Source organism: Solea senegalensis, linkage group LG4 (genome assembly GCF_019176455.1).
Source record: "Solea senegalensis isolate Sse05_10M linkage group LG4, IFAPA_SoseM_1, whole genome shotgun sequence".
NCBI classification, from domain to species: Eukaryota; Metazoa; Chordata; class Actinopteri; order Pleuronectiformes; family Soleidae; genus Solea; species Solea senegalensis.
Genome location: NC_058024.1, coordinates 22386822 through 22400337, shown reverse-complemented (window position 1 = coordinate 22400337; position 13516 = coordinate 22386822). Strand labels below are relative to the sequence as shown.

Sequence of the window (13516 nt, the reverse complement as noted above, 5' to 3'; positions counted from 1 at the left end):
GCTCGCCAGTCCATCACAGGGCCACATATAGAGACAAACAAACATCCATTCACACACACGGTCAATTTAGAGTGCCTAATTTGCCTAATCCCCATATTGCATGTTTTTGGACTGTGGGAGGAAACCGGAGAACACGGAGAAACTCCATGCAGAAAGGCCCTCATGTGGAGGATAAAGTGGTAGAAGATGGATGGATGGATAATACAGAGTGATCCAACTTTTACTTTGAAATATATTTCTTTCCCCCTTTCAGTGCAACTAACTTGAATATTATATAAAAGAATAGAATAGACTTCTCCTCTCACATCAGAGAACTGCAGTGGGCTTTGCACACCAGAATGATCCATCTTTGTTAGTGTCTTGTAAAGTAAAGCCGTTATCTAGTGTACATTAAAAGGCCTAATGTTTTTAAGTCAGGGGCTATGATAACCAAATCATTTTTCACGTTGATGAAACAAACACACGTGGCAAGTATATCCAATTTAAACTTAATGATATGCTTTATATTTGTATTTTTTGTTTATACACTCAACCCCTGAAGATATCGCGATAACTACCTATCATATCGCGTTGTTTCTGACCAATCGGTTTGTGCGCGTCACGACGTATGCTTTTCCCTCCCACAGAGCAGAAGTGTGAGACGGCGGGCTTTCGTCGCTGATTTTGAAGCATTTCATTATTTTGGACCCTTTAAATTAACCAGTGGCGCAGCTACAATTCATATATCCATACGAACTACCAACAGTGACGTCTGTGGGTCGATTTAAAGTGTAAACGAGGGCCTGCTCCCCCCTCAGAGACAGACGGGCCGTCATGAAGCTGACAGACAATGTGCTGCGGAGCTTCAGGGTTGCTAAGGTGTTTCGAGAAAACTCTGACAAAATCAACTGCTTCGACTTCAGTTCAAACGGAGAAGCGATCATTTCCAGCAGCGACGACGACTCCTTGGTCTTGTATGACTGTCAAGATGGAAAGTAAGATCGTCTTTTGTCCGTTTTACTGTTGTTTTTTTACGTTAGCTGCTCGCTATGCTAACTAGCGAGGCCTGCTACAGTGGTTAAAACGCAGCGTTTGAGCAATGAGCAACGTTCCTACCCAAACAAACAGGGAAGGGTTTTCATTAAAAAGCTGTATGTAAGACGGGCAGAAGTTACGAGCAGTTTTAAAGATCCGTGTTTAACTAACAATATTAAGAGTGCCGATTTTAGGTGGTACGATTAATAGCTTGAAACTAACATAAACTATTTGTTTTTGTAATTTGTTTATCGCTTTTCTTTGTCATGTGTGATTAAATGTAAACATGGAAACATCTGTATGTTGTTTGGCCATGCAACTCATTAGTTATGAATGGACTGACCGTGAATATGAGATTATTAACAACCTGACTGAACAGTTTATTCTATATATGTATATTCAACATGTATGACAGTTTTCACCTTCCTTCACTTTATTTGGTATCTGGCTCCAGAGTATGAAATGGGTGAATTAACCTTCTAGATGCAGATGGATTTTCTCCCTAACCAAAAACAAACACCATGTAGACATAGATGGTTAGATTGTCTGACTAGATGGGGAAATGTGACTGAGGATGAAACTTACTTGTATGTGGTATGTTTTGTTGTGACATGTCATAACTTCAAAAACATAGATTATTTGTCTTAAAGTGCCTAAAATATCTAACTTTTTCTGATTACCTGCAGACCCAAGAGGACTCTCTACAGCAAAAAATATGGAGTGGATCTCATCAGGTACACACATGCTGCAAACACTGTGGTCTACAGTTCCAACAAAATTGATGGTAGGTTGATGCATTACTACTTGTTAGTATTTTTTGTTGTATATGTATTTGTATAAACACATTAACGCATGTATTACCAATGTGTTTCTGCACTCACTATAAAGGTATTTGTTGATCTGGTAATTCAATGGTGTAGGTAGGGGGCAAACATCATTGCCTACCCTCTTTCTCACTCTAATTGTTTGTTTGTTTTTTGTGGAAAAGTGAGGTTTTGCAGCTGCATTGCCGGTGAATTTGGGAGGACATAGCTCACTTTGGTCTGAGGTAGTTGTTTGTACAGTTTGAGGGTCTGTGATTCTGCCCCATACAGGAGCTAACTGTACAAGTGACTGCCTTGCCCACGGTTGAGTCTACTCATCCATTCTTCCTGAGGAAAATGTCGTAAAATGGTTTTAAATTCCTGCTTCATGGCAGTTTTCCTTCTCACTTCAGTGGTATTGTTCTTTTTCCTTAAGACACCATCCGATACCTGTCCCTTCATGACAACAAATATATCCGTTACTTTCCTGGGCACAACAAAAGGTGAGGACTGGAGTTTTTGCCCTGCCTATATTTGTTTTCGACCATAAATGTACTGCTTTAAGTTAAACTATGCTGTGTTCATTTTTCTTTTTGTGTCCAGAGTGACGACACTCTCCATGTCTCCTGTGGACGACACGTTTATTTCTGGCTCATTAGATAAAACTATACGACTGTGGGATTTACGATCACCTAACTGTCAGGTATATATCTCTTTTTTTTGTTTGTAATTTGGTGAACATGTACCGCTGTTTTTTCCAAATACAGGTTATGAAATTATATCAAAGGCAAAATGGCTTAAACTGGCATTTTCTTGTTGTCTGCTGTCAACCTTAGGGTCTAATGCACCTGCAGGGTAAACCAGTTTGTTCGTTTGATCCAGAGGGGCTCATTTTTGCTGCTGGAATAAATTCAGAGATGGTTAAACTATATGACTTGCGCTCATTTGACAAGGTAAGAACTGTTCTGAGTGATCATTCAATTATCTCAATTGAAAATACATTGGACTAGTTCAAGATGTGTAAGTCATTAATGTTGCTCGTCAACAGGGTCCCTTTGCAACCTTCAAGCTCCAGTATGATCGCACATGCGAGTGGACAGGACTCAAGTTTAGCAATGACGGAAAACTAATTCTTCTTTCTACGAATGGCGGCGCTCTTCGCATCTTGGATGCTTTTAAGGGTGCTGTGCTACATTCCTTTGGGGTAGGAGACATCTTAATGTATGAAGTGTTGATCATTAAAATTAAAAGACAGTGACACAATCTAAGCTAACACAGTCCAGGACCGCTTGTACATTAACTGGACAAGTTGTCAACGAGATCGTTTTTTGAGAGTGACCAAACAAAACTTTTAATGTGGAGATTGTCCGTGCATCTGTGTTCATTGTTGCTGTCTAACTAATCTGCACTGTGTTTCTATAACCACAGGGCTACAACAACAGTAAAGGTGTAACGTTAGAGGCATCGTTCACCCCTGACTCTCAGTTTGTAATGATTGGTAAGTTAAAAGTTACTCTTCTCTCTTGTTGCATCAGTGTTTCAAGCTGTTTCATACACAGTTGGATAAGTAATATGTGGTGTCCAAGCTGATTTGTGCTTAGGCTGTTGTAGAAACTGCAGAAAAAAAAGTATTGTGATACTAACAGGCCAGCCTCCCCACTTAGGTACATGATGTAACATAGTCAGATGCTACATAGTCAATGATGCCTCATTTTGAGCCACTCTTGCTCTGCCCAGTGTGCTGTGTTTGTACCAAGTATAAAAGTATGTATCAAAGGCAGCCACAGTCTGGTCATGATTTCATCAGTTTTTGTTGATATATTTCAGGGTCTGAAGACGGAAAGATCCACGTGTGGAATGCCGAGAGTGGCATGAAGGTGGCTTTATTAGACGGGAAGCACACGGGACCCATCACCTGTCTCCAGTTCAACCCCAAGTTCATGACATTTGCGAGTGCCTGTTCCAACATGGTGAGTTCAGAGAGTTGTTCTCTACAGTGTGTTGTACAGATAAACATTGTAGTCATAATTACAGTTTTTGTTGTTACACTTGATAACAACTGTACACTGAGTCATTAAAAAAAGGATTGCAGTCACAACATCAGACCCTCATGTATGATTGTCTTGATATTTGTTTTTCTCTGATCTTGCAGGCTTTTTGGCTACCAACCATTGATGACTAAAAAAAAAAAGTGAAGGCACAGCTTCTTTCAAAGACTAGTGACCAGAAGGGGTCAGCACAACCAGCTCCATGTGAATATCACAGGCAGATTACATTCACATTGTAAATATGTTGTTTTCTGAAATGAAATTTTTTTTGATGTCTTTTTTTTAATATTTCTATTTAACATTAAATTGTTAACTATTGTTAAATTTTTGTGTTGAGTGTGTGTGTGTCCAGAATACCCAAGTGTGTCTGTTGTTAAAGACATTTTCGGTTGCGATTCCTTATGTAAATATACGATTTAAATCAGAGGCTACATGTATATAATTTTTTTTAATATCTTGACCCTTGTGTCTCTGGTGTAAGGAAAAAAGGTCTGGTTTCCATGAGTGAAGTAAACTAGCAATAAGAAATACACTTTTTATAGCTACATGTTTTCTTAAGGGAAGATTATTTACTGCCATACAGTTATTTTCTTATGCCCGAATTCTTATGTTTTTCTCGAGCAGAATGTAATAAAAACTAATTTTGAAGATCTTCATTTTTGGACAATATGAGCTTGAGGTTTTCCTCTCCTGGTTTGTGTGTGTGTGCGTGTGGTGGGGGTTTCACTGACCAGTATGCAAGACTTGACAGTCAAGTCAGTGGGAGCTAAATTTAGGAGAGAGGTGATCAGGTTCCCTCTCTCTCTGTGCACACGATACTTTCCCAGTTACTTGAGCAATGTCCTTCTCACACTCGCACACACACTCATCGAGGTGAGACACACTCGGCGTTCTTCCTCTACAGTAGTCGGAACTGTAGAGACGCATATTCACACCGGGCTTCTTTGCTTGACCTTTAGTGTCTCTTGACTGGACTGAATTTTTTGGGCCTTAAGAGTTCCTTTTCTGCCTGTTGCTGTTGCTACTGTCGCTCAACGCCCCTGTGGTTGTGCCTGGCAGGAGTTAGAGACTGTTGACCTGCCATGTTTCTTGCACTTGTGGTGACGCCAGAGCTGAGGGAGTTCCTGGCCAGAGCAAAAGGTGGAGCAGTGCGCCTCATCAAGGTGCGCATCCAAGACGGTGAGTGACCCAGGGACATGGTCAGTGTGTGGCAGTGAGCAGGTCCTCAGTGGGGGACGCTACATGTTTGAATCAGTCATAAATATTTTTGTTCATGGCATACTGGGTATTTGATAAAATCTCAGCCTCAAAAAGAAGTCAGTGTTATCTTACAGTCTGGGTTCTGTGTAACAAAGTCCAGTTCACAATGATGATTAAAGAAGGAAGAACAAAGGTGTCGCAAGAAAGAAACTAAAACTAGGAATTATTTGTCAATTTTCTTGGAAACGACTAATCTGTTATTGAGCAAGGTTTTGAATTCACTATGATATGGTAGGTGACAGGTGTGATAATGATCACACCACCTGTACATGAACATCAGGTTGTTGTTCACACGATATTCCAGGAAAAAAAGATAAATGATTTAAACAAAAATGCCAGGTGAGAATAAACCACTGCTCTTTCTCTAACATAATTTATGGCTGTGGAAGTTGTGCTGTATCTCGGAAACGAAAAGATAAACTGCAGTTTCAGTGCCACGACCCTGTGAAAGTGTTGTGAGCTAATTATTCAGGCAGAAAATTAACCTTTTTCTTTATATTGTTCATTTCACTAACCACTTGTCTTATCTATTTTTGTCTAAAAAAGGTTTGGGTTTTAATTCCTCACTTTTAATATTGAAAAACATTTGAAAGATAATATTAGTTTGTGATCTTAAAAGGGATTGTTCTGAAAGACCCTAATCACCATCTGTGTGGGAATGAATATGCTAAATGACAAAATGATACTTCAAACCACTTTAATTTGTAACTTAGAGGTGATGTCTGCTAATTTACACAAAAGTGAAGAAGACACATGATGGACTAATCACTAATCAAGGGCATTGTTTTTATCATGCTGCAGATAAATGTTTCTTTTTACTTTAAAGTTTTAGAAAAGTTACAGAAGAACCTTCTCAAGTTGTCATGTTTTTGCTTGTTTTACAGAAACACACTTTACCCTTTGACCTCAGTGTGTAATATATGAGACACACACTGATCTTCTTCTCACGCACCACTACAATAATCACACGATCACAAGGCAAAACAAGTTGCTAAACCATCAGTCCGGATTGACCAACTGTGGCAGCAGCTGTTGTTTTGTCTGTGTGAGGAGTTCAGTGTGTCACAAGTGCATTTAAGAAGTGGTCAGTGAGGAAATAGGTCGCTGTGTAGGTCACTATGCATCTGATTCTGGTGACTTACCACTACCACACTGTGATGTGACTCACGACAGATGCATTCTGGGGCATTCTGTTGACCTTTCCCGTGGTTCGTGTCCATTGTACGAAATATTTGGCCTTATATTTGGAGCGCCGATGTCCACGGAGAATGCCGTGATGACAGAGTGATGGACAGTGTCACAGCAATATGGCGTCAGGACTGTTTTTCTTTCTGAGCAAAGCACTTTGAACTCAGCGGGGCCGTCACTTGGCTATTTAGAGAGACATGTGACGTGACATGGCTGTGTGCTGTTGACCCGTGACTCTCATGTTCGCTCCAATGTCAAAAGGGAAACAGGATCACGGCAGACGGTTTCATCACCACTGACTCACTCAATATGTCTCTTCCTATCACCTGTGCTCATCTAATGTAGCTCCGCCCTCAACTTTGTCTTCACCTTTGAGAGGAAAACATGTAAACCTACTACACAGCCTGACACAAGCATGAACCTATAAAGCCCATGACTGAGGGAGAATGGAAAGCAGACGGAAAGTATGCGTGTGCAGAGTTGGAATGTGTTTCAGCTCAGAATAGAAACATGCCCCGAGAGACGGCCCGGAAATCCCCCGTGCTCCACAAGGACATCAGGCTGAGGGATTTTGCCAGTGTTTTGTGTAGTTAATAAAGCCAATGCGATCAGGGTTTTGATTTCCGTTGTTCCGAGTCCTGCCAAGTCAGTCAGAAATGAATCTTGTTAATATTTTTAACTCAGACATCGGCCTTTGCCCTTGCTCAGCACAGCTCGTCATGCAGCTCAGGTTCTGAGACTGACGAGGTACATTACACAGACATGAGCATGAATGCTGAAATAACTCGGCAGAAAACTAAGCTGCAACCATTCTTACAAGTAGGCAAAAATGATGGCTTTTGATATATATACAATTACACTAATAAATATCTCTCAATAACCTGGGTACAACGTTGTGTTTCCAGTACAGTTCAATGTTTTCAAAAGCGTCATTGCTGAAGACTGCAGTGTCGGCTGACTCATACTTTCTTGGTCTACTGTATGGGCTGAGGTATGTGATGAGTAGTGGTCTGATTTCAGAGCAGCTGGTGCTGGGGGCCTACAGAGAACCTGAAAAAAGCTGGGACCAGGACTATGATCGCTTTGTACTCCCTGTCCTGGACGACCAGGAGCCCTGCTACATCCTGTACCGCCTGGACTCCCAGAACGCACAGGGTTTCGAGTGGATCTTCATTTCATGGTCTCCTGACCAGTCTCCAGTAAGTAAGACTTATTAATATTGTTTGTTATCTACTGTAACTGTATATACGCCCATGATTTTGAGCAGAACAACAAGAAAAATCCCATACATTTTAAACATTAGGTGTCTAATGGTTCGAGGATTAGTGGGTACGAACAACCATGATCATATAAGAGAATAATCTAATTACAGTAAGAAGGTTTTTCGGCCTCTGGCATAGATGATGCTCCAACAGTGCTGGAGACTACATTTCCCATAAATCAGCCTGATACGGTCTCTGCCGATGATGTTTGAAATGTATTTATAAAATTGGTGGACTGTTTTTAGCTGGCTGAATATTAATAGTTTCCTCCCCTGCGGTGGCTTCAGGTGAAACAGAAGATGGTGTACGCTGCCACACGTGCCACGGTGAAGAAGGAGTTTGGCGGTGGCCATGTGAAGTACGAGATGTTTGGCACAGCCGAGGTCAGAACCGTTCAAATTCATTCTGCTATTCCACGGCATGTGGTCAGATTATTGTTCATTATCCTCATGGATAAACACAAGATGTTTGGTAACATTTACAGTGTAGGAGAGATACAGAGGCAAATAAAAGCCAAGTGAAGCAAATAGAAAGTAAAGTTGGTGTCCAGTCAATAAAAGAAAATGGAGCTTCTGCTTATGTGACACATACCTGGAAAATGACAGATCACAGGACATATACACGTCCAAGATTTGGTGATTTCCTGTCCACATAAACCACTTTAGGTGTTACATTTACCTGATAAAGTGTCAGGTGTGGTCTTCTTCTGCTGCTTCATGGTTGGAACGACACGTTATTTCAGTTACTGTTGCCTTTCTATCATCTTGAACCCATCGGGCCATTCTCCTTTAACCTCTGGCATCAGAGAGCTGCTGCTCACTGGATATTTTCCTCTTCTCTTTTTGGACCATTCTCTGCAAACCACAGAGAGAGTTATTTATGTGTGAAAATCCCAGTAGATCAGCAATGTCTGAAATACTGTCTGGCACTAACAACCAAGCCAAGTTCAAAGTAACTTAAATCATGGTCCCTCCCTTTTTATATATATATACACATGTTGTATGCTTGAAAAAGTTGTTTCTGTGCCCTGACCTCTATGAACCGCTGCCTGTCTTTACCTGTTTTGTTTTTTTAAATTTCAATGAGTTTTACTCCTGGTTAAATAAAGATTAAATACATTTTTAAAATTCTCATCAGTTGTAACTTCAGCAAGTCATCTTGGCCATGTTCCTAATAAAGTGGCCAGTGAGTGTAACAGCTGGCATAGTCGTTGGTAGCTGAAGCTGCTCATGAGTTCATGAATATTCTTAAACCGTTCAGCATGCATGCATGGTGTCCGTGGCAGGACATTACGGAGGCGAGTTGGTGAACTAGAAGAACATGCAGAAGCATGCGTGCCGTAAAAGGATCACCGCATGCCAACAAGAAAGCATCATACCAAAGGTGAAGAAGGTTGGAGGGAGCGTCCAGTGCTTGGACAACTTGCAGCCATGTAGGGGAAACTGCATTCCCAAGAGATACTGTCCAGTAGATGGTTTGTGCAGCAGGACAATATGACATCAGTAAATACAGACGTGATTAAAATACAGAATGACTTCATATAAAGTCACTCTGTCAATTGCAAGCGATGCTGTGAGAATAGATGCTGTGGAATGAGCTCAGTGAGCCGGTCACACTTAAGGTCTCTAGAACATCACTGAGCTGAAGCAGTTATGAGGGCATGAATGGTCCAAAAGTCTTCTTGGATGTTCTGCAGGTCTTATCTGCAAGATGCTGAAGAGCGTCCAATTATCCTCTGAATGGTTTTTTGGACTGTGGGAGGAAAGTGGGTCACATTGGAAGAACGTGGGTCGTGAACCCTGGCCTTTTTTTGCTGTAAGGCAACAGTGGTAGCCGCGAATCCACCGTGTGGCCCTCAGTACTGTCGTCTTTTATATAACTTCTTGTCGTTTCCCCTCTCTCCTCCTTATGTCACCTCAAGAACACGTATAGTGAGAAAGGACATTTAATTACAGCTTAACCTCATGAGCAGAGAGGACTGAGTTCTCATTTCTAATTGGATAAAGTTTTGTGGAACACTGGTAGATTCTCGAGCTGGATGCTGCGGTGGTTACTTTATTTTGCGTCCTTTAATTCAGTCCCTTAAATGGATCGAATCGTTTGAACAGAATTAAAAACACTGTCTCAAATTGTACTGTAGTGATGTGTCGGAAATGATGTAGGAATTTGCATGTTCACTCAGGTCTTTACTTCCCACTAACGCCGATCAGAGCCAAAGTCAAACAAAAACCCACGGATTTAAGCAGGTTTTTATCCAGTGGGAATGTTCAGCGCCACCTCCAGGCATAGGCTATGTATATAGGCGGTCGTCTAGGGCGCCATCTACTGGAGGGGTGCTGGACAAAAATAAATACACTTTATATGCTCATGGGTTCCTTACTTCCCTTAATAATTGAACATACCTAATATAATAATAGTTATGACTAAAAAGAGAGTGTTCTATATTGTCTATATTCTTTCTCTTTCTTTTTGCGTGCAGTGTCCATACGTCTAACCTTCACGATTGACTACATAGTGTTTTATGACTTGTTTATTAATGTGTTCGTCTGACGATCACATGCATATTTCATTTACTTCATGGAATATAACTGTTTTGTTTGTCTGAGAAGTTACTTAAAAGAATCCTAATGATCCCTATAGGGCACCAACAATGCAGAGGGCCGGCAAATACTCAAGATCAGTGATAGCTGTCAAAATAGAGAGCTATTTAACATGTCTATTCCAAAGTGTTTCTCTGACCGCAGCTTTAAATTAAGTCTAAACTTTTGAATTTGACAAAGAACACATCCAATTTTATGGACAATCGATGCAGAATTAGCAGAAATATGAACCTCATATTCATAGGTTGATATTCTTTGACACCAGGAGGACATCTGTCTGCTGGGATACCAGCGCCATGTGTCGTCCTGCTCAGGACCTGCCCCGCTCACGTTAGCAGAGCAGGAGCTCCAGAGGATCAAAATCACTGAGGTGAGAGGGTTTATTATTTGTTGTTCTACAGTAATTGAATGTATTTTTGCTTCTTTCTTATATAGACTGCCTTTATTATATGTAATATTGCTGTTGTGGTTGCTTTTCCAGGCCCGGGTTAAACAGGTATGGTGACACATATGTTAATGGTATTTAATTTGGATGTCACTAGCGGGAAAGAAGACACAGGGAGAACCTCACTTTGTTGGTTGCAATGAACATGCACTGTGTCTGCTTGCTGCCCCCTGCAGGTGAAGACGGAGATGAGCGTGGACAGTAAACACCAGACACTTCAGGGTCTGGCTTTCCCTCTGCAGGAGACGGCCAAAAGAGCCCTACTGCAACTCGCCCAAAAACACATCAACTACATACAACTGGTGAGCCTGAGGAAGTCTGACAGCCATCAGCTGCTGTCTGAGTCACATCCGAGTGTGCGTTTCAACACTTTGTGTTTCAGAGGCTGGACGTGCAGAGGGAGACAATCGAGCTGGTCCATTCCAACCCGACAGAAACTCGAGATTTGCCCTGCAGAGTTCCCAAAGACACTCCCAGATACCACTTCTTCCTCTACAAACACTCCCACGAAGGAGACTACCTGGAATCTGTTGGTATGTGAGCTGGAACTGCAGGACACGAGACACACTCGGAGTGTGACTGCAATCCTCCTGCTACATCCGTGTCAGTAGTTCCCACTGCAGTTCAGGAATAGGATAACTTGTGACTCGGGCTGTGATTTGTCAGCAGGAGCTGCTGTGAGGTCATCTCACTATTTACGATCAGATTTATCTCTTTCGACATGTTTGAATCATCCTTGACAGTGTGGCCTCCTGGTTTCTACATGTACATTAAATACTCACGCATCATACTCAGACATCTAATTCTCCTTTTTTACACAGTGTTCATTTACTCCATGCCCGGGTACAGCTGTAGCATCAAGGAACGGATGCTCTATTCCAGCTGCAAGAGTCGACTACTGGAGGAAGTGGAGAAAGATTACCATTTGGAAATTGCTAAAAAGGTACTCGGTGGATCAGTGGAAGGGTTAGATGAAGGTTTCATAGCGGCTGGGTCAGCTCAGCTACCACAGAGGACACTGGGGTCGTGTATTCTCTACATCGTTTCATGGAAATATATATATCTTTATTTAGACACAAAATACTTCTTATTTGCACATTGGATCTTTCATGAATGTTGGGCGGGACTTCATGACCTCAGTGTTTCTGTATATTAAAAGCAGCTGAGCAGCCTCTAACCCCACAGGTGTCTCCAGCCACTACATTTCCCACCTCTCCATCCTTTGTTTATTCATTGATTCGTGTTTCAGCTGGAGATCGACAACGGGGACGAACTGACGGAGGAGTTTCTGTACGACGAGGTCCATCCCAAGCAGCACGCCCACAAACAGGCCTTTGCTAAACCCCGTGGCCCAGCAGGGAAGAGGGGACACAAGCGTCTCATCAAGGGGACGGGAGGGACCACGCTGAACAGCTAAAGGTTCTCCTTCTCCCCCCTAACCTGTCAGGTCCAGAGGAGTCAAGCACACGGGTGGATTCCCTCCACTCTTTGTGTACTGAAACATGTGATGTTGAAAACAAACCTCTCTCTGTATGTGTCTGTCTCTCTTAATGTATTTTTCTCTTATACATATATATATATATATATATATATATATATATATATATATATATATATATATATATATATATATATATGTATAACAAGAAGACAAAAACAGCCATGCTTATTGATGAAGTGGTTTACACTATGAGACAAATGAATTGTAAATGCATAGAGTTCATGTCCTCCTGTCCTTCCCTCAGTACATGTTTTGTATCAATGCTGTTTGTAAGAAAGTATACAATATGAAAGGAAACTGAATAAAAATCTTGTTTATACTGTGGCATTTGGCCTCGTAAAATGTCTCGAAACACTTTCCGCTGCGTGGCTGTGAACGCCGAGGGGCGGATGCTTCAGATTGTGATCCACACAGAATGACTCAATCTGGGACTGAGTGGATTTCAAATGACACCAACAGCTGTACATTAAGGCGACCTGTTGCCCCGGTGTCACGGTAATGAAGTGCAGGGAGGTTGCCGAGTTTACAAGACTCCACCGTGTTGATTTAACCCTATGAAGTTGTGCTCTGTGTGCTCTGTGTATACAGTACACGTTTGCAAACGTGCCTCAAATAGAGAATTCAACAAGGCAACGAGGTTATTATAGTTTTGACTGTCTGTTCTTAAAAGGAGTTAGTTTTAAGAGTGGGATTTTATTTTTTCTAAATGCTTAGTTTTAGTTAAACCTTGAGACAAGAGGTTTGATTCATTTAACTTGCATAGCCTTGTGTCTTGAAAACCTTTTATGATGAATGTAAATACAACAAAATTGACGACAGAGAATTTTTATTTTTACAGGTTTAACAAACACTGCTTAAGTTGTTTTTTTTTAACATTTTCTGACATTTAATGGACCAAACGATTACCTGATTAATCGAGAAAATAATCGTTCAAATCTACATCTACAAATTAGAAAGAGGATTCAGTCTCTTTTGCACCATGGATGGATCTTAACAACATGTCTGTGCTGTAGATATTTCAGATTCACCTTAAGTGACTGGCATGAAAATATCATGAATATTCTTTTCATACGCCTAAATGACATGTCTGTTTTCATTCAGCTGTCAAAGGAAAACACATATTGAATCACAAGTTAAATCAATTAGCTGAAATTCCTGCAGTCTCCTGCTCAGCATGTCTCTTCACATTTTCTGCATTTTCTTCCCCATCGTACAATGGATCAATTTATGCTTCTGATTCCAGGGATATGTTTTCAAATCTCCAGGAATTCCTCATTGTCCCTCCTCCTCCTCCTTCTCCTCCTCCTCCTCCTCCACATTCAGACAGTTATTATTAAATTTGACAGTTCCTGGTAAGTTCTGGGTAACGTTGCATGTTCAGAGAGAACAAAGCGT

The 13516-nt window shown here is 41.2% G+C and overlaps 2 protein-coding genes across 3 annotated transcripts; both read left to right on the top strand.

Moving 5' to 3' along the window:
• Positions 1–592: 592 nt before the first annotated feature.
• Positions 593–4521, top strand: wdr82 (WD repeat domain 82). The gene is made up of 9 exons (XM_044023910.1): positions 593–974; positions 1701–1798; positions 2254–2320; positions 2421–2520; positions 2654–2770; positions 2866–3021; positions 3246–3315; positions 3645–3787; positions 3970–4521. The coding sequence occupies exons 1-9, from the start codon at positions 814–816 to the stop codon at positions 3997–3999; spliced, it is 942 nt and encodes a 313-aa protein (XP_043879845.1). The 5' UTR covers positions 593–813; the 3' UTR covers positions 4000–4521.
• Positions 4522–4686: 165 nt separating this feature from the next.
• Positions 4687–12211, top strand: LOC122768141 (twinfilin-2). 2 transcript variants are annotated; one of them, XM_044023908.1, is made up of 9 exons: positions 4948–5044; positions 7334–7512; positions 7863–7958; positions 10441–10545; positions 10657–10671; positions 10797–10922; positions 11003–11153; positions 11442–11563; positions 11870–12211. In XM_044023908.1, the coding sequence occupies exons 1-9, from the start codon at positions 4948–4950 to the stop codon at positions 12035–12037; spliced, it is 1059 nt and encodes a 352-aa protein (XP_043879843.1). In that variant the 3' UTR covers positions 12038–12211. The 2 variants fall into 2 exon arrangements, with proteins under 2 accessions (XP_043879842.1, XP_043879843.1); XM_044023907.1 differs by lacking the exon at positions 10657–10671 and having other exon boundaries at positions 4687–5044; positions 11870–12210.
• Positions 12212–13516: the final 1305 nt, after the last annotated feature.